Source organism: Rattus rattus, chromosome 13 (genome assembly GCF_011064425.1).
Source record: "Rattus rattus isolate New Zealand chromosome 13, Rrattus_CSIRO_v1, whole genome shotgun sequence".
Taxonomy (NCBI): Eukaryota; Metazoa; Chordata; class Mammalia; order Rodentia; family Muridae; genus Rattus; species Rattus rattus.
The window spans coordinates 12,310,009-12,337,069 of record NC_046166.1 but is presented as its reverse complement, the minus strand read 5'-3'; the positions used below and the strand labels follow the sequence as shown (position 1 = coordinate 12,337,069).

The 27,061-nt window shown below is 47.3% G+C and overlaps 1 protein-coding gene across 2 annotated transcripts in view; it reads right to left on the bottom strand.

The window, feature by feature from the left end:
• Sugp1 (SURP and G-patch domain containing 1) overlaps positions 1 to 27,029 on the bottom strand; it is a 28,329-nt gene extending 1,300 nt beyond the window's left edge. Inside the window, exons 1-11 of one of the 2 annotated variants that reach the window (XM_032919327.1) lie at positions 26,725 to 27,029; positions 21,443 to 21,614; positions 17,515 to 17,615; positions 14,134 to 14,355; positions 11,073 to 11,196; positions 10,617 to 10,717; positions 9,797 to 9,920; positions 4,995 to 5,356; positions 1,085 to 1,191; positions 431 to 608; positions 116 to 222 (exon numbers count right to left, since the gene is read on the bottom strand). In XM_032919327.1, coding sequence (XP_032775218.1) covers positions 116 to 222; positions 431 to 608; positions 1,085 to 1,191; positions 4,995 to 5,356; positions 9,797 to 9,920; positions 10,617 to 10,717; positions 11,073 to 11,196; positions 14,134 to 14,355; positions 17,515 to 17,615; positions 21,443 to 21,614; positions 26,725 to 26,758 — 1,632 coding nt within the window. In that variant the 5' untranslated portion in view covers positions 26,759 to 27,029. Of the gene's footprint in view, positions 1 to 115; positions 223 to 430; positions 609 to 1,084; positions 1,192 to 4,994; positions 5,357 to 9,796; positions 9,921 to 10,616; positions 10,718 to 11,072; positions 11,197 to 14,133; positions 14,356 to 17,514; positions 17,616 to 21,442; positions 21,615 to 26,608; positions 26,689 to 26,724 lie in introns of those variants that run through there. The other variant, XM_032919329.1, reaches the window with a different exon arrangement.
• Positions 27,030 to 27,061: the final 32 nt, after the last annotated feature.

Below are 27,061 nucleotides of genomic sequence, written 5' to 3'. Positions count from 1 at the left end.
AAAATAAAGCTATCCCTGGGCTCCAGCTCTGGAGATGTGATTTCCCTGTGGCTGGAAGACATGGCACTATTTGTTAATTCCCTCGATGTCAGTGCCTGCCCATCAGCATCTCTACCTTCAGGGCCTTGAAGGTCTCCATGAACTTCTCTAGCTCATCAGGGGGCAGGAAGTCTCCGATGAAGTGCTTGCCCCGACCCATCTGTGTCAGCTGCTCTGCCCACTCTGCACAGAGAGAAGAGGAAGGTGAGTGGTGAGGGATGAGACAGTAGGCGGCAGCAATGGTGCTCCTTCTGGACTTATGACTGCTTGTGAAGGTCCACCCCCCTCACTGAGGAAACACTGGCAGAGGTGGAGCCTCTGGACTATGTGCGACGGCCAGCAGGCAGGTAAATGGGGTACACTCTCCCACTCTCCCTTTGTGCCCACACACCCCGTGTCTTGTCCATCTCCATGCGTCGCAGCTGGTGCTCCCAGGTGCCCAGTTCACTGTCTACCTCCTCGTCACTGTCATAGCCATGCTGGTGTTGCTGCAGCGCCTTCTCCCACAGAAGCTGCATGTCTTGCATGGCACGCTTGTGCTGCATAATCATGTCATACATCTGCTGCATCTGTGGAGTGGACAGGCAGGCACTCACTGAGAAAACCCCCTCACCCAGAAGGGCAGGGCAGGGGAAGAGCTTCAGCCTGTCATATCCATGTCCCAGCATGGATGGGGACCCTCAGGCATAGAACAAGGACAACAGTTGACATTAGGCTGCAGGCCTATGGGAAGGTGGGGCTAGGAGCTTGGGGCTGTGATCCCTTTTAATCTGCCCAGCTGACCCCTCGATGGTGAGGTCAGACATCAGTGTCTCAGATCATCAAGGTTCCAGAGCTTAGGAGAATACCCAGTCACTGCAGGAAGCTGGGGAAGGCAAGAGCAAATGGGAGACCTCTCTTTAGCAACAGTCTACAGGCCCTGGGCCCTGCCCTAACCTGGCTCTGGGGACTTGCCTGTCAGGAACTACTCAGATAGCACTTAGACACTGACATTAATGTGACACTTTGTTTTGGGCAGAGCTGAGTTGCCCGCTTGTGACCTTACCTCCTGCTGTTCTTTTAGCTGCTTCTTTTGTGCATCCGACAACTCTGTGACACCCACCAGGCCCACAGGTTTCCCCTTCTCATAGCCAAGCCCCTTGAGATCTTGAACTAGAAACAGAAAACAGGGAACAGGACAGTAAGAAAGTGGTGCTCCTGTTGTCAACTCTACCCACAGCACCCCATGCAGGGTCCACAGCAGACCTAGAGAAACTCCACTGTGGTGGTGCTCTGGTTGTTCTCATCTTTAGAAAGAAGCCTCTGGGAGGTTTCAAAATCCCTTAGCCACAGATATGGCTAAGGATCAGAGGAGAGGGTTCCATATCCCAGAATAGAAACGTGGCCTGAGTCCTCAACTCAACACTACACTAATGGTGACGGGGCAGAGGCCCGGCAACACAACAGAAAGGAGCTGAGCTATATACATGCCCATGAGCCATGCACATGCTATCCGGTGTAAATGCCCATTGGGTTGAGTCTCCATTGAGTTAGACTCCACCAAGTGGCTCCCTCAGGGAAGATAACCAGCTACCCTCAAAGCTACTGACATTTAAAATTTGCATTATTGTTATAACTTGGCTGGAGCTGCGCTGACTGTGGGGAAAGTGGTATTATAGCCAGTCTGATCGACAGAAGCCACCAGACACCACTGGGAAGGGAAGCCCAATCTCTATATGCTTACACAGAGTACTCTGGAAGGCTGGAAGGGCTGAGTCCATCGAGTCCTCAGGGCTGGTGTACCACCCTTCAGAACTTCCTACTAGGAACGGAGGAGGTTCAGGGCCCATATACATGAAGCCCTGGGTTTCATCCCCAGGAACATGTGCACACACGCACACTCACACACATATTTTGGCCAGCATACATGAAACTCTGAGTTTTCCTAGGCTCCCAGTGCACCCTTGATCTTTGCTTGAAGAGAGGAGCACACATGGGTGTGGAGACCCATGAGGCTAAGAAGAAGGGACCTTTCTTTTTTGGCCACTCCACCAGTGACAGGCAGTGAGTGCTCTCAGAGACAACACAGACCACTGGGATGTGAACCTTGGCCTATGGTTTGGAGGCTGTGATGCTAATCTGGAGCACAGCCTTGGTGCCTTTGTCTTCAGGGCTCTGGATTTTCTGTGGCCAGCAGCAGAAGCACCCAGCCTTAAGTGGCAGGCAGGCTGTCTCTTAACCCTCAACTGGCACTACCAAGCTCTGGAGCTTTACTCCTTGACTGAAGGCCCCAGGGCAGGGCTGGAGATGACTGGCCCTCAGAGCTAGCTAGGATGCCCGCCCGCCTGCCCGCCCACAGGCCAGCCCAGGAACCAGGAGAGCAGCCTTTCCTGTGGAGTTGCACTGACTGGTCTTATGCAGTTGACAAGAGGGAATGTTGACTGAGAAAATGCCTCTATACCATATCTGGCTGTTCACAAACCCATGGAGTATTTTCTTAATTAGTGACTGATGGGGAGGGCCTAGGCCTATGGATGGTGCCATCCTTGGGTTGGTGGTCCAAGGTCCTATAAGGAAGTAAACTAAGCACGCCATACAGAGAAGCCAGTGAGCAGCACCCCTACGGCATCTGTGTCAGCTCCTGCCTCCAGGTTCCTGTCCTGATTTCATTCACTGATGGACAATGATGTGGAAGTATAGGCCAAAGAAATCCTTTCTTCCACAAGTTACTTTTGTTGATGGTGTTTCATCAAAGCAATAGTAACCTTAACTAAGACAGGGGCCGTCCATCCTCTCGCAACTGTGAGCAACTGGGAAGGGGGATGGTGGTGGGTAGGAGGACCAGATGGCAGGAAAAGTTCCTCAGTCATTGATTCTCAGCTTAGAAGACAGAAGACCAACCCCCATACTCATATGAGCTCATGGCAGAAAATACAAGTTATGCTGGCTGTGCCTCAAACTGCTGTGAGGAAGAAAGGTCAAAGGTGACTGCACTAGCTATGGTAGCTTCTTATCTCGTATTTCCTGAATTTTCTTTCTTTTTTTTTTATTTATTTATTTATTTTTTTTTTTTTTTTTTTCGGAGCTGGGGACCAACCCAGGGCCTTGTGCGTAGGCAAGCGCTTTCTTTTTTATTTAAAAAATTTTTTTTTGTGTGTGTGTGTGTGAACCCCCCAACCCCCTGTATGAATTTTCTATGATGAAGATGTAAGCCATGTGCTTCAAAGCCTAGGACAGAACAACAGGACAATCTGTGTGACCTGACAGAAGCACACTGACAGGGTGGAAACAGATATGCTTCTAGAACACACATGGTGGAACACACACATGGTGGAATACACACATGGTGGAATACACACATGGTGGAACACACCTTTAATCCCAGCACTTGGTAGGCAGAGGCAGACTGATCTTTGAGTTTAAGGTCAGCCTAGTCTACCTGGTGACTTCCAAGCTGTACAGTGAGACCCAGATTCACTGACTGAAAAGATCACCAACCACAATCTACTGGGCTGGAGAGATGGGGCTCAGCAATGGGTGCTGGGTGCTCTTCCAGAGAACCTGGGGTCCATTTTGCACCATCTACACGGTGGCTTACAACCACCTGCAACTGCAGCTCCAGGGCTCTGAGGTCACCTTCTAGGCTCCGAATGCATCAAGTATGCATGTGGTGCATAGGCAGCCTTTCCTGAGGAGCTGCACTGCCTAGTTTTATGTAATTACTTGAGAAGAGGGAACATCAACCCATACACATTTTTAAAAGCCTCTAAAACACACTAAGGAAAAGCTGACAGCCCTTAAGGGGAAAGAGAGCATCCTGCAGGTTAGAGAGTGCAATGCGCTACTTTTACACCAGCAGTTGGGGATGGAGCCCAGGACATGTAATGACTGACAGGCCAGCTTTCACTGCTGGGTCACACCCCAAGCCTGAAAATGGCATTTCTAAGAATGGGTACAGCAACTACACAACATAATCACTAAGGGCTGAGGCACTGGCTGCTCTTCCAGAGGTCCTGAGTTGATTCCCTGCAATCACATGGAAGCTCACAACTACCTATAACTCCAGTCCTAGGGGACAGAATACCGTCTTCTGGCCTCTGTGGGCAACACATATATGTAGTGCACAGATATACATGCAGACAAAACACTCAAACATATAAAATAAAAATAAATAAAGCTAGTCATGGTGGGTCACACCTGTCACCTGAAAACTCAGAAGCTGCGCTTTATCAAGGAAGCCCAGCATGCTCAAGGCCCAGGTTTGGCACTCTGCATCAAAAGCAATGTATCATTTGTCCTCTGTAACGTATCTGTTGTTGGGGAGGTGTCTACACTATACAGACTTGGCTAGCCTGAATCTTACTATACAGATGGAGCTGCCCCAAACTCAGAGATTAACTTGCCCCTGCCTCCTGAATGCTGAGATTAAACTGTGTGCCATCATGTCCAGCACTCTATAACCCTTAATCTTATTTCCTTGCCCACCATACACACCCTCTGGAGTACTGCTTACTACACTTTGTCAAGAATGTATTGATACATTCTTGTATCAATTGATACATTCCAGTATCAAGGAGGTAGAGGATTGGGGTTCTGAGACTATCTCAAAACATTGCCCAAACCAAAAACCACAATGAGACTGTTTCACACCTACCAGGACGGACATGTGTGCATGTGTACCTATAAGTTTTAAGACAGGACTGGCCTGGAACTTTCAGTTCCCCTGATGTTGCTTTCTGGGATAAAGGGCTACACCACCAAGCCTGGCTCTGAGTCTGTAACTGTATAAAAAGGCCAAGGACAATCATAGGCTTTGGTGTTGGCGTGGGTCCTAGACCCAATCCCCTCTGGAGCCTGAGGACCAGTTCCAGTTGCATAGGTGTACCCTAATAGCACAGAGTACCCAGCCACAGGAGGGAGTAAAATGTGGCCCATGCTCTCAAATGATCCCTAGGATCACCAAGGAAGGCCCCAACCTGAAAGAGGTGAAGGTGAGGCATCTATGTCCTTCTGTGCCAGTTCTGCAGGTGGCAGCTCCACTTTGTCCTCTTCAGGCCCCCACCGGCTCTTCCGCTTCCTCTTCACAGTGGCTGTGGCGGTGGGCTTCCCGGGGATGGATGGAGTGGGGTTGACAGCAGGTGCTGGGGCCACTGGAGTAGGGCAGGCAGTGATGGGGGGCACAGCCCCTGACAGGGCTTCTGGGGCAGACTTTCGCCGCAGGCTGGGGTTGGGAACAGGAGCAGGAAGGGAGCCTGTGGAGCCCGCCTTGGCTTTCCGGAACTCCTCCAGCTTTTGCTTGTAGTACCTGTACCCTTGGCTGTTGGGATCATAGAGAAAACTGCAAAATAAAGTAGGGGGACACCATAGCTAGGGTGAGACTTGGCCCTGCTCCTGGGGTCAGAGCAGATCAGGCTGTATGCACTCAGGGTTGTAAGCATCACTGTTTAGTCAGGCCTCACCCAGAGGCTACTGCAAACCTGTCCACCTTTCAGGTGCCAGTCATAGAGGCTCCTACTGGGGATGACAGGCACCCTCAGAGCCCCCACCGTATCAGTGACCTTACATCAGAAAATCCTTGGTAATTGTACTCAGACCTTAGGTACCACTCCTTCAAATTCAACCATATCTCCAGTGAATCCCTATGGGCTGACAGTGAAGGACACAGGTTGGGGCTCCATCCCCATCTTAGGGTAAGTGGCTTGGGGAAGAAGCACTCTTCCCCTAGAAGCTGTAGGCAGAAAGCTTATCACCTTTGACCTGAGGCAGCTGGGAATACAGCAGGATTGAGGCAACAAAGACTCCACTCCGTTTCTTTGGCAGAGCAGAATGGAGTAACTTGGATTAGTGTTCCTAGTTTCATTTGGCAAATACCAAGAAAGATCCTGGATTAAGGAGCAGACCTATACCCATGAACCTGGAGGTTGGGCCCAGCAGAGCTGTACTCTAATAGACAACGGTGGCCTCGGTCCCCCAGGGGCTGCCTGGATGAATGAAGCCTGATACTATCTAACTCTCTGTGCTCAGATGCTGTCTCTCCTATAAAATGGTGTAGTTTGAACAGAGCCCACACACCTTCCTGAGGGCAAAAATAAGTTGCAAATGACTCAGAATGCCTAAAGCAACAGCAACAGAGCTGCTCTGTGCTGTTCGGGGAATAATGACTGTAGACTGCACACTCATGGCAGAAGCAGGTTGCCTTTGAATAGTTTCACCACGTAGCTTACAAAATGCTTGGTGGGGCACCAGAGCACACAGGAGATGGTAGCATAGGGTCAGATGCTGTGGATTCTTTTTGAATGAGCAAGGACCCACTAAGAGTCCCATGTGTTTGCATGAGCCCCTAGGAGACAGCTGGAAGAAACCTAACATCTGCCATCTGGAAAGGCAGGACAGGAAGAGTGGGTGATGGTGGTGTCAGAGACAAGGGGGCAGAAAGATGGCTTCGGGGTTACAAGCACTGGCTGCTCTTAAGTAAGACTAGGGTTTAGTTCCCAATACCCACATGGCAGCTCACAGCAGTTTAGTTCTACATAGGCTCTGACATCCTCCTCTTCTGGCTTCCATCACGTGGTGCACACAGACACCATACAGGGAGTTTTAAAATTAATAAATTAAAAGATTTTTTTTTTTTTTTAAAGAGACAAAGTGGATTGGGGATTTAGCTCAGTGGTAGAGCGCTTGCCTAGCAAGCACAAGGCCCTGGGTTCGGTCCCCAGCTCCAAAAAAAAAGAAAAGAAAAAAAAAAAGAGACAAAGCTTTAGCCTTTAATCCTTGCATTTGGGAAGCAAAAAATCCAAGGTCAGTGTTTCTAGACAGGCCAGAACTGCAGAATGAAACACACACATACCCATCTACCCACCCTAGGCTCATGCCTTTCATCCTATAACTTGCTTGGAGGCAGAAGCAAGTGGATCCCTCTGAGTTCTACGCCAACCAACTAGGGCTACATAAAAAAACCCTGTCTTGAACTCCTCTCCCCTCAAATAAAACTAAACCATTAAACCTACCAAAGTAAACTAAAAGTAAGCCCCCATCCTCTTCTTTGGCTTCCGGTCACACCATAGACTGCAGAGTAAGAAGCCAATCAAACTTCCACCAAGCCTACAGAACACTAATAGCATCCAAAAATGAAGTAACTAATTCAATATCTGGGGCATGTTTCCCAAACCAGCCTCCTTGCCTCAGTCTTGTTGCCCCTAAGAATTTGCATCTGAAGGCTGGCGAGATGGCTCAGGGGTTAAGAGTACTGATTGTTCTTCCAGAGGTCCTGAGTTCAACTCCCAGCAACCACATGGCAGCTCACAACCATCTGTAATGGGATCTGATGCCCTCTTCTGGTTTGTCTGAAGACCGCTACAATATACTTACATAAAATAATAAATCAAAAAAAAAAAAAAAAAAAACAACCTGAATCAAGTTGTGCTGGCTCATGCCTTTAATCTCTGAGTTCCAGGCCAGCCAGTTCTACACGGAAAAACCCTGTCTCAGAAAAAAGTCAAGTCAAGCCAAGCCAAGCCAAGCCAAACAAACCAAACCAAACCAAACCAAACCAAACCAAACCAAACCAAACCAAACCAAACCAACAAACAAAAGAACTTGCCAGGAACTGAATCACTGACATGTGGTCACAAAGGATTTTTTGTTTTTGTTGTTGTTGTGTGTTTGAGATAGGGTTTCACTACGAAGCCCTGGCTGGCCTTAAATTCACAAATCCATCTGCATAGACCACATCCAACTCGCAAAGCATTTCATAACTGGGGTATCCAAGAGACAAGGAGTAAATGGGCACACCTTCTAGGACAGGAATGCCAAGTAGCAGGTGGACTGGAATACACGGAGGTGTTACCAGCAACATGTCTATATGGCAAATCTGGGTTTTGTGGCTACCTCATATGTAATCCCAAGTGTGATGGTTAGTTTTCAATGTCAACTTGATACAGTCTAGAATCATTTGGGAAATCCCTCAGTGGGGGATTGTCTGGATCAGAGTAGCCTGTGGGCATGTCTATGAAGAGTCGTTCTAACTACATTAGTTGAGCTGTTAGAGCTGCCCACTGTGGGAGGAACCATTCCCTGTACAGTGCCCTCCGCTCTATAACAGAGTGGAGAAAGTACATGAGCACATTTACTCGTTCTGTTCTTGACTGGCTGTGACTAGCTACTGTAAGTTACTGCTGCCTTTCTCCTCAATCAAAGACTGTAACCTGGAACTGAAACCCCTTTCCCCTACATTGCTTTTTGTTCTTTTTTTTTTTTTTTTTTTTTTTTTTGGAGCTGGGGACCGAACCCAGGGCCTTGCGCTTCCTAGGCAAGCGCTCTACCACTGAGCTAAATCCCCAACCCCCCTACATTGCTTTTGTCAGGGAACTTTTTCACAGCAGCTGGAAATAAAATTAACTCAGCAACTAAGGCTGAACTGTCCATTTCATGTAAACTCACATGCCTTGTCGGGGTCAGAAAACAAATGCCCCATTCCTTCCCCAATCTGGTGAGTCATGGGGATGGGCGTGGGAATAGTTTTCAGTCAGTCTTCTTGCATCCTGGGTTGGCTCAGTGTCAGTGACAGCTATTCTGAGGTTAGGCATCTACTCCCATACCCTTCATGCAGACAAAGGGCCAGGCAGGAGGTTTAGGGCCACCTGAGCCAATACATGCAGTAAAAGGCTGGATGGGGCTGGACCTTGACCTCCTGAGAGGCAGGAGATCATAGTACAATCCCATCACACTTCTCAGTTGTCCTGTGCCAGACAGATTTCCATAGCAAATTCAACAGGAAAATTAATGAGTTCTTTAAGTGAGCTCAGTTAAATAACTTCATGGAGTCTATTAGGCTGAGTGTGATGGCACACACCTGTCATTCCAGATTTAACAAACTGGTATAGGAGAAGCAGGAGTTACAGGCAGTTTTTGCTGCAGTTAAGACTCTGTTAACCCCTTCAGCCCCACAGCACACTGGCCCCCAGACCACGGAGCAGATGTCTCAACTTCAGGATTGGTGTATTAGCTCATAGGTGAGTCCGGAAGTGATCCAGTCCTCTTTGGGATCAGAGCACAGGATGGGTTCCCTCTCCTCACACCTGAAGACTCCTGATCCCTACTGCTTCCTCATCATAAAAGACATCCCAATATACACTCAATATAAACTTTTTTGTGAGCCATGAGCCCAGCCCACCCCCAGCCAGCAACTGCCACTTGTCAGAGGCAACAAAGTAATTGCTATGTAAGAGGCATGGGAGAAAGAGACCTAAAAACCCAGTGTGCCTGCTCAGATCTACTAAGGAAGCATATCCATGAGCTTTGAAGTCAGAAACTCCGAGGCTAGCCAAGTGTGGTAGCACTTGGGAGGCAGAGGCAGGCAGGTCTCTTGAGTTCCAGGCCAGCTTGGCCTATAGAGCTTAGTTCCAGGACAGCCAGGGCTACACAGTGAGACCCTGTCTCTTAATAGTAATAATGATGATGATGCCAACAACAACCCTCCTAGGTTAGAGCTCCTGTACCTCCTGCAAAAGCCATGCTAGGGTGAGCCTTTCTGAGCTGAATTTGAATATCCCCCAGGCAACGTTTTGAACACCTGGTCCTTTAAGAGGTAACACTCTGGAAGGAGCCTTCAGGACCATAGTTTGGCCCTGACCCAGGTGTCCTCTGCTGCCTGGCCAGTGAAGACACCACAAACCACTCTGCTTTCCCAGTCACAGTGAAGGACAACCTCCAAAGCATGAGCCAAGGTAAACCTCTCCTCCCTCCAGCCTACTGTCCACGACTGCACCCAGAGTCCTACCTGAAGGCCTGATTCTCACGGTTGTTCTGGAGGGCGATGGTCTCCACTTCAGGACCCCCGTCTGCTATGAACCTGGCCAACTTTTCTGCAAGGTTCTTGGCCTCTTCATCCTCTGGGGGTGAAACTTTAAGCAGGCTGTCAGTACTGAGCTCAACTCACCACACCCAACAGCCTAATTCCTGCTAAGAGCCCCTCGGAAGTGAGCGGGGCTTGGCTTAGGAACAGTGCAAAGAGAGACAGGCAAACAGGAATCAGATTACTATTGGGACCAAAGCCAGAGAAATATCACAACTATACAATTCCCACCCCACCCAACACCACCCCACCTCGAAAGTATATGGCATTGGGGGCTCATTCTCTTTTCCTGGGGAGGACAAAGCAGAAGTGTGAAGTGATTCAACCATGTTTCACATATCAGACTCCTGCTGCCCATCAGAGTCCCCGACCCAGAGACCCATCCCTATCCGCCTCCTGCTGTTTACCCATAGCCCACCTAACTTGGCTTCAGGGACCACACCTACCTGCCTTGGGCACATATGGAGCTAGAGATAACTAGATCTTGTCAGAATAACAGCAAATGCTCCCTTGGCCCATTCCCATGTTTGAGTGAGCATCTGCACAGAACCCCTATCCCCATGGGGTCCCTGACATGCCACAACCCTACACCTTAGAGCCAAGCCTGATGCTCAGAATACAGCTGGGCTCTGGGGGAGCTGCAAGTATACTGGTGTACCCACAGGGAAATTCTCACTGCCCATGAGGGCTTAGGTTTTAGGTGCCCACATACCACAGTGTTCCCTGCCTTCCTCTGACCACTTACCTTTCTGGGTGGCTGCCTGTGGCTTTTGGGCTTCTTTCCTGATCTCGGCTACCTTCTTTCTGTAGTATAGGAATTCCCTGCTATTCTTATCATGTAAAAACCTGGAAAGAAGATTTGGATATTGGAAATGAGTTTCAATGGTGGGTGACTCTGCTGATTCACTGCAGAGCCCTTATAATAAGCAGGGCATTCACAGAGTACCTAAGGCTGGGTCACAAGCAGCAGAGGGAGACCCTGGAGGCTATCCCAAGCACTTCTTCCCAAATAATAATAATATCCTCCTCCGGGGCTGGGATGTGGCTCAACAGAAGAGTCCTTGCTTAGCACACAAGAGCCCCTAAGTTTTATCCGGAGCTCCAGACAGGGAGGTCCCTGGCCCACGCTGTGTGTCAAACATCCACACTTATATGTGTGACCACGAATGTGAGCAGCATGGCACTGCCCAGCAGTACTCACGTGAAGGCTGGGTTATCCTTGTAGTCCTCCATAGCTACTTTCTCTAGCTCAGGGCCTCCTTCTGCCACAAAACGGGCTAGCTTCTCTATCACTCTCCGAGTCTCGGCTCCCTCTGGGGGTGAAACTTTAAGGAGGCTGTCAGTACGGGGCTCCAACTCACACACCCAACAGTCACTAGGTACACTCTCTCTATAGACCGCAACGACAGAGGGGAGAGGATTGGGAGATGCAGGAGGCTGCCCATAACTCATACACATGGGTCTGGAGAGAGGTGCTTAGTATCCACCATCAGACAATCTGGCAGGGGATGGGTGTTAGGTCTCTGGTGGGTGAGCCATCTTCAAGCTAAAAGGGCCACTGGGAACTAAACACACACACACACACACACACACACACACACACACACACACACACCCCCCACACACACACACTCCCCTCTCTCTGTGTGGTGTTAATGTTCTTTAAAAAAAGTATTTTTAAGCTTTTGTGCATGAGTATTTTACCTGCATATAGTAAGTATACTACTTGTATACAGTGACAATAGAAGCCAAAGGGTGTTGGATCTCCAGAACTGGAGTTAAAGGTGTGAGATACCATGTAGGTCCTTCAACAGAACCCGAATCCTTTGTACGAGCATCTGGTGCTCTAACCATTAAGCCACCTCGATAGCCCTACAATTTTTTTTTAAATTTACTAGTTTTCAGAATAATGTATTAGATCCCTTTCAATTTTGGTCTCCCCAATCCTCTCAGGGGTTCTGTTTTGTCTCTCTGAGTAGCCTGGCTGTCCTGGAAAGACTTGGAGATGGATGGCCTTGCTCTACCTGCCTCCAGAGTGCTGGAGTTAAAGGCGTAAGCCACCATGCTGGATGCTCTTAAAAAGAAGGTGACTTCTTTTATATGTATATGCAAATGCATGTTTCGAATGTGAAAATGAGCGCAATGTAGTTCTTCTACCTTCATTATTTGATTTTGTCGTTTTAAAAGATTTACTTTGTTTTTGAGTGTTTGTCAGTATGTGTGTCTGTGTGCCATGTACATGGTGGTTGCAAATGACTGTGAGCCATCATGTGGGTACCAGGAACCAAACTCTGAGCCAGTCCCCTGAAAGAGCAGCAAGTACTTTCAACTGCTGAACCATCTCCCCAACTTTTTAATGTTCTTTTTTAAATTTTAATTTCTGATTTAGGGTTTCCTCTGGAATTTGTCAAGTATACTAAGGTGGTGGGCTAACGAGCCCTGTCTGTCTCCTCAGCACCAGCACTGTGACTACAGCAGTGTCACCACATCCAGTATTTTCTTTTGCTCTTCAATGTGGGATTTCCAATCAAACCCAGTAGGTCCCTATGCTTAGGAGCCATGAGAAGGCCAAGCACTTTCCTGATTGATCTGTCTTTCCAGCTCTAGCAAAGTCTCCTTTGAAAACAATTACACACTGATCTGAAGACTGGATGGACCTCAGTTCACTATCTTTCTGGATGTTTTGTATTTGATATTTATTTCATGTGAGGTAGAGGACAGTTTAGTATGTCATTTATACTAAACTAACTTTAAACACTATTTTGTCAGTCACTATCTTGAAGCTGGCTCCCAAGCACTCTGGACATGATCCCAGATATTTCTGCTGGACTCCCCCTTGATTCAGTCACACAGCACTCTAGGATAACCTCCTGTAATCTCTCGCACTCCCATACACTCAAAGCCAGCTGTTTAGCAAATGGTCTGTGTTTGAGCTGGGAAAGTGTGCTGGCAGCCTGCCCTTTGGGCACCAGCACTCAAGCTCAATCACTATCTCAAAGATACAATGTTAACTTTTTGTTTGTTTTTGTTTTTGTTTTTTTTTTTTTTTTGAGACATGTTTGGTCCTTTGACTAGTTTAAGGCTGGCCTAAATTCCCCATCCTCTTGCTTCAATCTTCTGAGTGCCGGGATGACAGACTTGTACCACCATGCCTGGGCTTATGCTGTCCTGGGGATGGGACCCAGGGTTTTGTACCTTCTAGGCAAGCACTGTACCAAATGAGCTGTATCCCCAGCCAAGATATCTCTTTACAGGAGGATTAGCTGCCTGTACGGAGCAGGTGGAACTTGCTTTTGTAGTTCTCTTTGGCCTAGTCCTAAGGCTGAGTCTGTTAGTCGCAGTAATGGATCATATCCTTTTATGAGTATCACAAGGAAAATAGCTCACTGTCAGCTAGTGTCTGGCCATCAGGGTAGAGGCTGAACCTGTAGCTAACCTTATATTCCTTGTTTGGTTGCCAGGAAGCACAGGAATGGGATAAAGAGGATAAAGGCACCTATGACCTAAGAAGGGTCCAGGGAGTCCTGGGGCATTTTGTGCTGGATTTTCTTCCAGATTGATCTTCCATTTGCAGTTAGAATACTACCTGAACACTGTGTAGAGAAGCAGGCATGTTGAAGGCCATATCAATCAATGCCCAAACAGGTGCTAAGGCCTTGAGATGAGCCAGGCCCCTTTTAGTGCATGAGCAGAACCATGAGAAAGGACAGAACACTTAAGAAGTACCCTCCAACCTACTCTGGGGACCCTCATTCAGATTAGGTTGACATGTCATAGCTAATGATTAGTCTGTCCTCTGTGTCAAGGTGCACAGTCAGTTCTCCACAGGGTCCTGTGCTGTCTGTCACAGGGCTTTGTTCTTAACGATGTGGCATGGGTTACTAGATGAGCCCTGGTACTATCAGTCCGAGACCAGAGACCACCTGCCCCATGCTGGAGTGCATCCTCCAATCTTCACATTCCAAACCTCTGGCCCAAATTATAGAGACAGCTGAAGCAGCTCCTGCCTCAGTTTACAAAAACCCTTGTCCAAGAAAGTCTTCTATAGTGGACTGGGACAGCAGCTACTGTTCTCAGAACAGGGCTAGTGTTCTTGGAAGGCTGTTCCAAAGCTTGCCACAGTGGTGGCTTACTCTGCTCAAATGCCACAGTTTCATCTAGGCAAGTGTGAGCTGCTGACCCAGTCACAGCACTTTGTACCCAGCTCTGGACACGGCTGCCGTAAGGTAGGTGGAAGGAGGCATGGCAGACCTATAACTTACCTTTGATTTCCAGCCACTGCTCATAGTCCTCCTCCTCGTCATCATCATCAGGGGACTGGAAGACACTTGGGCGGTGTGCGACAGGTAGCTGTTTGGCATGTGAGTAGTTCTTCACAGGGCCCACTGGGCTACCCAGCCCCAGGCCCGTTCGCTTGCTGAGCAGGAGGGGTCTCTTCAAGGAGCTGGGTGCTGGCGCGCTGGGGGGGGCCCTGGGGGCTGAATCTGGGATTGGAAAAGAGAAAACACACACTGGAGATCTGCAGAGGGCACTGTTGTGGGCACACTGCCATTATAGACACCACAAACATCCTAGACCTTTAAGCATCATTGAATGACACTTCTAGGCCAGGAGAGAGATGACTTTAGGGTTCCTAGCTGGAAGATAAGCCAGGGCTTGGCAGGTGTCAGCTCTTGCCAAATATAACTGCACATAACATCCAGATCCCAACACAGATGGATGTGAACCACACTGTGGTTGCTGGGAATTGAACTCAGGACCTTTGGAAGAGCAACCAGTGCTCTTAACCACTGAACATCTCTCTAGTCCGATCACAGCCTTTCTAAACTGAACCTGAGACACTGAGGGTAAAGGACATAAACAGCATGTCCTCCTCTGACAAAGGCTGAAGTCAGTTTTAAAGTCTTTCAGTAACAATGAGCTCCAACTAGGCTGTGCGGCTTCCCTGTGCCTGGATTCCTACCCACTGGGGTAAGCTGGAGGATGTGCTGGGCTACATATGCCCCCTCTCCAAAGACCCCACACGTGGACAGGGCCTGGGGTTGAAGACCTATAATTCCAGCTATTCAGAAAACTGTGGCAAAAGGACTGAATTCAAGACCAGCATGGGAGACAGAATGAGTTCAAAGTCCAACCAGGCAACTAAGTCTTATCTCAAAATGAAAAGGCAAAAGAGGGTTCCTTTATGGTAGATCACTTGTTGAACATTCATGAGAACCTGGGTTCAATCCAAAACCCCAACTCCCAAAATCCCAACCCCATGGGTGTGAACAAGGCGGGGAAATCAAGCTCCCTGGAGAGCAGTGCTGCTACAGATGGCAGGTGGGCTACGGCACAGGAGGCTCCACACTGCAGATTCAACTTCCAAAGTCTCAGTTTCTAAGTATAAAATACATTCCTGGCTACACAATGCCTCGGAAACTGAACTCAGCCATCAATCCGTAGGTTCCCTCTGGGTATAAAGAGAATCCCTTCTCATCAAACAGAAAAGCATCCAATGAGAGAGGCTTTGATCTATCCCAAACGACGTTACACACTATTGAGGACAGGATGACCAGAGGACTCTCAGACACAACCTGCCAGCAGTAGGTTCCTGAGGTAGAGGTGGGGGGTGGGAGCTATGCCACAATATCCCATGTGTTTTTCATTACTGAAAAGATGCAGTGCTGGAGAGGTGGCTCAGCAGTTGAGAGCACTTTCTGCTCTTGCAGAAAACCTGGATCCAGTTCCCAATACCCTATCAGGTCTCTGGCACCCAAGGGCTCCTACAACCACAAGATGCACATGAACTCATACAGAGCACAGGCATAGGAATAAAAATCAAATCTAAAAGTCTTAATGAAAAATGCCAGGCAGTGCACACCTTTTATTTCAGCACTTGGGAGGCGCAAAGGCAGGGAGACCTCTGAGAGTTTGAGGCCACCCTCTACATAGTGAGATCCAGGATAGCCAGGCCAGGACTACATAATGAGAATCTAGCTTTTCTTGTAGCTCTTGTTATTTATTTTAGATTTTTATGGTATGAGTGTTTTGCCTGCATATGTATCTATGTTCCATGTGTGTGCCTAGTATTCCCAAGATAAGACTGTGTTGGATCCCCTGGAACTGGTGTGGTTGTGAACCACCATGGCAGTGCTAGGAACTGAACCTTGTTCTCTTTAAGGGCAACAAGTGCTTTTAGCAGCCCTGAGAGAACTTGTCTAAAAAAAATAAGAGATGAGAGGCTGAGCCCATGCTTCAGTTGGCACTGCCATTAGGAGCCATGAAACCTAGGGGTGGGCTGGCTGAAGCTGCGCTGGATCGAACTCTCCTGTCTCTCGCTGCCTTCCCCCCAGCCCCCCTCAAAGCCTGGCAGGACCACAATGAAGCTCTCTACTCTCTGCACAGGGATATCATCCTCTTTGCTTGTTGCTGGATCTGTGGGGTGGAGCCTGGCCTCTGGTGGCCATAACAAGTCAGGCTGAGCCATCCATCCCCAGGGTCAGTTAAAGACACAGGTGCGTCCAGGCTGGGGCTCTGTTGGACTGGTGCTCGCCTAGCATGCGTGAGGTCCTGGGTTCCATCGTTAGCACCACATAAAGCAGGCATGGCGGCATACAGCTGTCACCTCAGCACTTGGGAGGTGGAGGCAGGAGAATCAGGAATTCAAGATCTCCTTGGCTATACAAGTTTGAGTTCGGTGTAAGCTCCATGAAACTCTGAATCAAAACTTAAACCTGGGAGGCACAGCGTGCAGTGCAGGCCTTTCGATCTTAGTCCTGGGGAGGCAGAGGCAGGTGAGTCTCTGAATTCCTGGCAAACCTGGTGTGTATGGTGAGCTCTAGGCCAGCCAGGGCTACAGAGTGATACCCTGTCTCATCAAAGGCTGTGTGACCTGAAAAGGATGGTCTGGTGGCTAAGAGATGGCTTGCTACGCTAAGCAAGCATAAGGCTCTGGATCCCCAGCCCCAGCACCCACATGAAAAGCATTCTGGGCAGTGGTGGTATATGCCTTAAATCACAGCACTTGGGAACCAGAAGCAAGTGGATCTTAATTTGAGGGCAGCCTGGTCTACAAATTGAGTTTGGGCATAGCCAAGGCTATTTAAAAAAAAAACAAAAAACAAAAAACAGCAGCAACAACAACAACAACAACAAAACAAAACGAATGCTGCGACATGAAGCCTGTTGACTCAGGTAAAAAGGATACATGCTTTGTCAATGTTTAAAGGGACATGTGGCAGCACAGGGTTGACAATGATCCTCTGCCCACAGGCTAAATGAAGGAGGATGAGGAAAAAGGCAGAGCAGTTGCCTGTGTGGTTCCAAGGGAGGAAACACTGGCTGGATATGGAACTCAATAAACTCCTGTAAACACCGGGTTATTGGATGATTTGGTTACCCCCAGGATCCTGCACCAGCCACAGCAGGCCAGACTGTGTCATCTTCTGACACAACTTGGACATCTCATGCCAGGAGCACAATCCCCCCCATGTACCACTGGGGATCCTCTGTGCCCATCATGGGACATGTAGGTCCTGACCCTCCTGTTGGTCATATATAGAACAGTGAGGGCACTTAATGGTCTGAGGTGGGAACTGCTGTCACAGTGTTTCAGGGAACCTGGGTGGCAGAGGTCAGAGTGGAAGGCTGGCTGCACTCACCTGTGCTTGCCTGTGCCTTCTGTAACTTCAGAAACTGCTGCAAGAAGCTGCCGTCGTTGGCAAACTTGTTGGAGATGCAGGAGTTTTGTGCATCGGCAACTCTAGAACCAAAGCACAGGTCAGAGTAAACTGGAGAGAAAGGTGGAGAGGCAATGTTGGGGCTGCTCTACTGACATTCCCGGCCCTGTACCCAGTTGTGTTCTCCTGCTGAGAGGCCCAGATTGTAGCCCCAAAGATGTTAGGGACAATAGCTGAGAGCAGGGTACAAGCATGTAAAAAGTGGGCTAACCAAGCGCACTCTGCCTTGGTAAAAATGATACATATACTTGGCCCACTGCTGCTTGAGTCCCAGTGGTCCCAGTGGTCCCCATCAATGACTTATGTTCTTTTCCTGCACAGTCCATGTTCTTCCAGGCAATTAATGAACTGGCTATTATTCAGCATGTGTCACAGCTCTCTCTAAAGTAGGATGTGCATGCATTTTGTGACTTTATTTTGAGACATGATTTCTCTATATAGTCCTCATTGTGGTAGAACTCACTGTGTAGACCAGGCTGGCTTCAAATTCACAGAGATCTACCTGCCTCTGCCTCCTGAGTGCTTGAATCAAAGGTGTGTGCCACCACACTCAGCTCTGGTATTTTATTTTGTTTGCTTTTGAGACAGGGTTTCATGTAGCCAAGGCTAGCATTCAGCTCCTAATCTTCCCGCCTGTGCCTCCAAGTTATAGGATTGCATTGCATATGCCACTCAATCTGTATGTTCTCTTTTTTCTTTAAAACTGTGTCACAGAGGCTGGAGAGATAGTTCAGTGGTTAAGAGCACTGACTGCTCTTCCAGAGGTCCCGAGTTCAATTCCCAGCAACCACATGGTGGCTCACAACCATCTGTAATGGGATCTGATGCCCTCTTCTGGTGTGTCTGAAGACACTATACTCAAATACATAAAAATAAATCTTTTTTTTTTTTTTAAAGATTTATTTATTTATTATAAGTACACTGTAGCTGTCCTCAGATACACTAGAAGAGGGCATCGGATCCCATTACAGATGGTTGTGAGCCACCATGTGGTTCCTGGGAATTGAACTCATGACCTCTGGAAGAGCAGTCGGGTGCTCTTAACCGCTGAGCCATCTCTCCAGCCCATAAAAATAAATCTTTTTTTTTTTTTTTTAAAAGATTTATTTCTTATATATAAGTACACTGTAGCTGTCTTCAGACACACCAGAAGAGGGCATCAGATCTCATTACAGATGGCTGTGAGCCACCATGTGGTTGCTGGGATTTGAACTCAGAACCTCTGGAAGAGCAGTCAGTGCTCTTAACCACTAAGCCATCTCTCCAGCCCTAAAAATAAATCTTAACAAACAAACAAACAAACAAACAAACAAACAAACAAACAACTGTATCTCCCAGCTGGCCTGGAACTCACTACATAACCCAATCTGGCTTCTAAGTACTGGGATTTGTACACTTGCTGCCATGCCTAGCTTTAATATGTATCCCCAATGCACACACAGCTCTGGCAGAATCGCTAACATGCTCATACCTATAGCAAACAGCTGGTGAGAACGAAAGGGACCTGCTACAGGTTGTGCTGTGGTAGCTGGCCTGTTTTGAGACAGGTTCTCTGTAGTCTTCCTGTCTCAGTCTCCTGAGTGCTGGGATTTCAGGCACAAACCATGATGCCTGGCCAAAAAAAAAAAGAAGCTTTCCCTGTATTTTCCTTAGGCAGGTATAGCCTTCTTGGAAGTCTAGGGCAGCAGGATGGCCTGAGCCCAGAAAAAAATAAACCATCATCTTGGGATGAAGAGAGCTGGCACTCAGCATGTGCGCCATAAACACAGTAACAATTAGTTGTTGGAAAAGCACCCCAAAATTCAAATGGCACTCATCACTGACTGTCATGGTTGTGTGACACTGGCTTTTTTTATTTCTTCTCTTTCTCAGATTTCTTTTTTTTTTTTTTTCCCTTTTCTTTTTTTCAGAGCTGGGAACTGAACCCAGGGCCTTGCGCTTGCTAGGCAAGTGCTCTACCACTGAGCTAAATCCCCAACCCCTCAGATTTCTTAACATGTACATAAGTTACTTTGAAATATTTTTAAGGGATTGGAGAGTTGGTTCAGTGATTAAGAACATTTGCTGCTCTTGCAGAGGACCTAGTCCAATTCTCAGCTCCCACATGGTGGCTGACATCTGTCTGTAACTCCAGTTCCAGGAGAGCTGATGCCCTCTTCTGACTCCTCAGGCACTAGTCATGCACATGGTACACAAACATATTAAAACAAAAATGAAATAAATATTTAAAAGAAAAAATTATGTCACATTTATGTATTTATTTTATGTGTGTGTATACAGGTCTGTGTACCATGGCACATGTGGAAGTCAGACAACTTGCAGAATCTCCTGCCACTATGTGGGTCCCAGGGTCTGAACTCAGGTCACACATAGGCTTGGAAGCAAACACCTTTACCAACAGAGAGAGCTACCTTGTTGGCCCACAGGTTCTTTCCAAGTTTAACAACAAAAATGTTCCAACAGTAAAAGCCAAACAAAAACCAAAAGTCTAGGTTTTTTGACACAGCAAAGAAGCCTCTGTTGAGAAAGCAGCCTCCTGTTTAGCAGCTGAGACCCTGAGGACCCTCAGGCCCTGGCACTGTCCTCACTCTGCTCTAGCTCCTAAGGTAGAACTGTGTGGCATTTGCATGGGACACCCGCCCCCACCCCATGTACTATTAATGATCTCTAGACAGCTTAGAGCAACTACTGTACAAAGATGCTATGCAATCAATCAGATATCAGTCTTTGCTGCTTAGCAAATAATGCTGAGATGATAAACCAGCTGCTGGGACTGTGTAATCCCAACATTCAGGAGAGTGGAGCAAGAAAATCTGGTCCAAAACCCTGGGAAAGGTCAGGTGAGTGCTTGCCAAGAGAAAGTAAAGACTTAAGTTCTACCCCCAGAACCATGTAAAAAGCCAGAGAGAATGGTGCAGAGACAGGAGGATCCCTGGGGTTTGGCTGTTGATTGGTGAGTTATAGGACAGTGAGAGGCTCTGCCTCCAAAAACAATGTGGGCAGGCATGGTGGTGCATGCTTTTAATCCCAATACCCAGAAGGCAGAGGCAAGTGGATCTTTATGAATTCAAGGCCAATTTGGTCTACACAGCAACTTCCAAGACAGCCTAGATTACACAGTGAGACCCAGTCTCAAAAAAAAGCCAGGTAGCGGTGTTGTACACCCTTGATCTCAGCACTGGGGAGGCACGGACAGGTGGTCTTGAGGCCAGCCTGATCTACAGAGTGAGTTATAGGACAGCCAAAGCTACATAGAGAACAAAACAAAACAAAACAAAACGACACAGAAATGTAAATAACTCCTAAGGAGAGATACCCAAGGTTGTCCTCTGGCTTCAACATTATGTATACTCATTGTGTGTACCCATGCATATGCAAATACAAGCTAAAATGTAAAGTATAACAAGTACATACATGGTCAGTGCATACATGATGCTCTCTCTATTTTTGCCTCCAATGCCACAGATGTAACAACCCAGGGCCTCAAGAGTGCTATGCAAGCACTCTACCACTGAACCCTTAACACCACTGGACCACAGTGACAATAGCCACGGGAGGCATAGAAGCCTGTAATCTAAGCACGCAGGATCATGAGAGGTTTTAGTTTTTTGAAACAAGTTCTCACTCATATAAACCAAGTTAGCCTTGAACTTAACTTATAGCCATGACCTTCAATTCTGAACATTCCTGACTTTACCTCCCAAGCTCTGGGTTAACAGATACGTGTTGCCACACCTGAGCCTCTTCACACCATCCTACTTCTACTGTTACACCAGCCCTTGTCCTGTCACTGCGTCCCATTTCCTGTCACATTGAGTCTCGGCTACTCTAAACCTAGGAAGCCACTTACTCCCCAGGATGAGGGGGCTGTGGACTCGCCACATGACTCTGTCTGGCCTTTTGTTCCATTCTGGCCTCAATCTCCCGCTTCTTCTGAGCAATGAGCTCTTCCTGGTGGAGGATGTTCATATTCATCTTTCCAGACTTGGGTTGTGCCATCCCGAACCACCGATTGGCCTTTCCTGGTAGGAGGAAAAGATGAGGAGATCAGAAAACACCTTTGCTCCATCAGCGTTCCCAGCAGCGATGCTCAGGACTCAAATGGTCATTTGTTCATTTCTTCAGTAAATGCTTAAAGACTATTTGTCATGTACACAGCATTGCACAAGACTCTACAGAGGGCTAAGGAGAGCTCCAGCCAGGTGGGGCTCACCTCTGACTGAGAAGGCAAGAGAACACAAAAACATAACATGAAAGACTAGTGCAAGGGTAGCGGGACACATGTCTCAGCACTCAGCAGGCTGAGGAAGAGACCAACCTCCTCTACACAGTAAGGCCTGCTGCAAGGCTAGGATCATAGCTAGTGATGGAGTGCTTGCCTTGCATGAACGCCTGCCTGGATTCTGTTCCTACCAGAGTATAAACCAAATGTACTGGTGCATGTCTATAACCTTGGCACTAAGGAGGTTAAGGAAAGAAGAACAGAAGTTTGAGATCAGGGATAGAAACATGGCTCAGTAGTTAAGAGCACTGGCTGCTCCCCCAGAGGACCCAGGTTTTGTTCCAGAACCCATATGGAGGTTCACAAACATCTGTAACACCAATTCCATGGGCTCTGACACTCTCGGTCAGTCTCGGGGCACTGCGAGCAACACAGTGTACATACATAATACTCCACCTAGATAATCACACAAACATAATTAAAAGTAGAAGTTCAATATCATCCTCTGATTTATGAACTTTAGACCAGCCTGCTGGTGAATTTGAGACCTTGTCTCAAAAAAAAAAAAAAAAAAAAAAAAGTTGTCCTCTGATGTTCACTCGCTTACACTCACAATGATATACATAATAATATATATAAAAATTAATATACACACACATATATATGTATATATTAGTACGCATGTTGGGGATGATATGGAAAGGTGAACATAGGACAACATACAATAGTTTCAGGAAGCAATGTGGGAATTTTGCCAACTTTAGTATATCCATCCTAACTATATATTCTGGGACTGGGGAAATAAACACTGGGTCTACTAAGAGATGGATTTCAGCCAAAACCCTTGACTTCCATAAACCCCTACTTTAACTTGAAGGCCACAATGTTTCCTAGAATCTCCGATCAGTGTCAGAACCAGCCGATACCAGATAATCCAATAGGCTCTCCAAAGTCTGTTTCCTTTCCTCCTTGTGTACAGTTATCCTTGTAAAAGGCTGTAGGTCCCCAGCAAGGATGGGGAAAAGACAAACAATAAAACTCTCAGGTATTTTAGCAAAGTCCTTCCTCAGGAGAATTTGGCTGCCCTTTTATTCAGGAGGTTCTGGGTCTCCAAACTGGCTCAAGTCTAGAAATTAGTTTATGGGCTGAGATTCCCGTTTTTCATGATCCAGTTCTTTCCCTCCACCGTGTGGGTCCAGGAATCAAATTCAGGTCATCATCGTTAGCAGCAGGGGACTGGGGCATTTCCCCAGCCCAATAAATTAAAAAAATTTTAAAAGAAAATGAAATTTCAGCTTATGGTAAGACTTAAAACTAGAAACAGAAAGTGATAACAGAACAATGACTAAACTGGTATGGGAGCTATCAGGAGCCAGGATCAGGAAGAGCCGTGTGAGTGGGGATCAGGGAGGAAGAGTAGCTGCCAAAGCCAGAGATGGGAAGATGCACTGTCGTCTGAGAACAACAGGTTCAGTGAGCCAGAGGAACAATATTCCAGGACTGGGCAGAGAATGAGTGTGACACAGATTGTGGATTTTACTTCCAGGGCTTTAGGAACAGATGAGGCAGTATTTAGTGAACAAGTAACAAGCTCCAATTAGTCTTTTTTGTTTAAGTCTTTTTGTGTGTGCGCAAGCGCATGTAAATATGGATACATGTGTCCACAGCATCACACATGGTCAGAGGAAAAGGTGATATATTAGTTCTTATCTTTTGCCTTGAAACATTGCTCATAGCTGTCTATGCCAGGCTAGGCTCCCTGCAAGACCGCAGGGGCATCCTGGCTTTGCCTCCTATCTCCCATGGCAATAGAAGCATCAGGATTATAGAAGTTTATAAGGCTTTACATGGGCTCTGGCATCAAGCTGAGTTCCTCATGTTTGTACAGCAAGTACTTTACCCAGGGACCCATCTCCTCAGCCCTCCACAGGTCTTTCGCTGTATAGGCAAGAATGATGTTGAACTCCTGTCTGTGCCTCCAAAACAGGGCTTCTTAATCTATAGGTCATGACCCCTTCAAGGGGTCACATCCTGTATACTAGATATTCATTCACATTACAATTTTTAACAGTAGCAAAACTACAGTTATGAAGTAGTAATGAAATGATTTTGTGATTGAAAGTCACCATGAGAGACTGACTGTATTAGAAAGTCACAGCACTAAGAAGGTTGAAAAGCACTGCTCCAAAGTGTCATGGTTTTAAGTTTGGGTTACGTCAGCCAACTCTACAAATTTTTTTTTTAGTTTTAATATGACCTTAGGGACAGGTTGATCATTCTGACATAGAGACGGTACACAGCAAGATGACCCAAAACAAATTACTGTCATTGAGCAAAAGTGCCAGTACCACGTGTGTACTGTGTAACACACAGCAGTCATCTAGTCTATGGCAGGAGGAACATGTTTTCCAGACAAACATGGGCTTAATGAGACTCTGCCTCATTAAAGCATGGTTGTAGTTGGGCATGGTGGCACAGTCTTTAACCTTAGGGTTGGTGAGGCAGTGGGACAGATCTCTGTGAGTTCAAGTCCAGCCACAGATATGTAATGAGACCTTGTCCCAAAACAAACCTAGTGTTGTATCCTAAGAGTTCTCAGGAAAAAAAATCTATTTTTCTTTTTTTTAATTTTTTAAAAAGATTTATTTATTTTATGTATGAGTACAACTGTTGTGGTCTTCAGGCACACCAGAAGATAGCATCAGATCACATTACAGATGGTTGTGAGTCACCATGTGGTTGCAGGGATTTGAACTCAGGACCTCTGGAAGAGTAGTCAGTGCTCTTTACCGGTGATCCATCTCTCCAGCCCCTATATTTTTCTAAATACATTTTTAAAAGTTTTTTTTAATATGTGTATATATGAATATGTACCATATGACTGCCTGGAAGTTATAAATGCTTACGAGGTGACATGTGGGTGCTAGGCATCAGGTCCACTGAAAGAACAGCAAGCACTCTTAACGCTCAGCCATTTCACTGGACCATTTTCTTCCTATGTAAATCAGACTGGTTTCCACTTGAAACAAGCCTTCTGCCTCTAACTTCCCAGTTCAGATCACAAACATGTGCCACTATGCTATGTTTAAACACTAAATTTGTACGTATGTGCATAGGCACCTGTGCAAGCCAAAGGTTGACATAAGGTGCCTTCTTTTTCCCCCTTTGTTTTTTTTTTCTCTTTTTTCAAAGATGTATTTACTATGTATACAGCATTCTTCCTGTATGTATGCCTGCAGGCCAAAAGAGGGCACCAGATCTCATTATAGATGGTTATTAATCACCCTGTGATTGCTGGAAATTCAACTCAGGACCTCTGGACAAACAGTGCTCTGAACCTCTGAGCCATCTCTCCAGACCCCTTGTTTTGTTTGTTTTTTCAAGACAAGGTTTTCTTTGTGTAGTCCTGGAACTCACTTTGTAAACCAAGCTGGTCTCAAATTCATAGAGACCCACCTGCATCTTCCAATGCCTTTCCAAGTGCTGGGACTAAAAACACAGGCCATCATCATTCACCTGCTTTTTTTTTTTTTTTAAAGACAGGGTCTCAGTTTGTATAGCTCTGGCTGACTTCAAATTCACATGTCCACCTGCCTCTCAGGAGTTAGGATTAAAGGCATTCACTACTGGCTCTCTGCCTCATTTTTTTGGTATGCAGCTCACAAAACTTTAAGCCCCATTTCAGCTAGACTGGCTGCCAATAAGCCCCAGGAATCTACCTGTCTCCAGCCCACAGACTGTGGTTTCAGGCACACAACATTATAACTGGCATTTTTACATGAGTGCTAACTTTTACATGAGTGCTGAAGAAGGGAAATCTGGTCCTCATTCTTAGGCAGCAGGCACCTTAACTATTGACACATCTCCTCAGCCCTTAAATTCTAAATGTTGAAAGCAAAGCTGACTCCTCAGGCACTACCAAAGTCGACATCCCTAATTATTTCCACTTCATTCATGACAATCCCCAAGGACATAATCCCAGTCCATTCCAAGGCCTATCCAGCCTCTGTGGTGAAAACTCTGCCTTCCCATAGACAGCATCTACTCATATCAAATACCCTGTACTCAAGAAAGACCTTTCATAGAGCTGGAGAGATGGCTCAGAGGTTAAGAGTTTGCTATTCTTCCAGAGGATCCAAGTTGTGATGCCAGCAAGCATCCAGGTGACTTACTCTAACTCCAGCTCTAGGGGATCCAACACTCTTCTGGCCTCAGTAGGCACCCACACTCACAAGTGCACTCACACAAACAAACAGACATAATTACAAATTAACTTTTAAAAATTTTGAGCTTTCCATGACCTTCAATATATTAGCAGCATCCAACCCAGACCTCACGTCACCAGAACTAGTTCTTTGAAAAATTTGCTTCCAGGTGCACTGACGCGCTTGGCACACGAGAAGTGTGGAAGCATATGGTGAATGGACAAATGCATCCCATCCTAGGGGTACAGGGTCAGCTAAACCTATGTCAGTGGGAAATTGTACCCCGGCTAACCCAGTGCAGTTCTGAAACGTAGATTTTTTTTCCTCCTACAAAGCAGGACCCAAGCCAAAGGGGAGCTGCCACCTTAAGGGTATCCGGAGAGGCAGGAGGGCTGTCCCAGGCTAGTCGCTGTGGATGCCACCGGCCCTGAGAGCAGTTCATTGGGAAAGCCCACGCGGTTCCCACCCGGCGCCAAGGCCTTTGAGGAAGATGAGGAGTGCTCCTCAGCCAGAGGCGGGGAGGCCAGCAACGCGCGTCTGGGGTCTCAGCAGACCAGAGAGGTGCACACGCAACGTTACTGTGAGTTACCCAGGGGCTGAGGCGAGAAGTCCGCGTGTCAGTTCCGTGACAGAAAGGAGAGTGAACAGGAGACGTGCAGTCGCGAGAACACAGGTGGGCGCCGAAGGAAAGGCGGGGGATATTACCTGCAACATCCCGGTTGTCCATCTTGAGACTCATCCAATCCCACAATGCTCCGGCGCCACCTGAGAAGAGGGAGGCTCTGTTATAGTCCGCTTGGTCTGATGGGAAATGGAGTCCTCCTCCGTCGAACACGTCCAGCCCCTTCTAGGACACCAGGCGTCTTCCCCACAGAAACGCCGGCGTCAGTTCATGAACCTATGTTACTCTCAGTCGAGACGATGCAGAGGTATCATCCTCTCCTCAGAGTCTTCCTCAGTCGCAGCCACTTCGAACACACACCCTAAGACCCAGAAGTCCTTGCGTAGCTGTTCTCGCGAGAATCGCGGGTCGCCAGGCCCC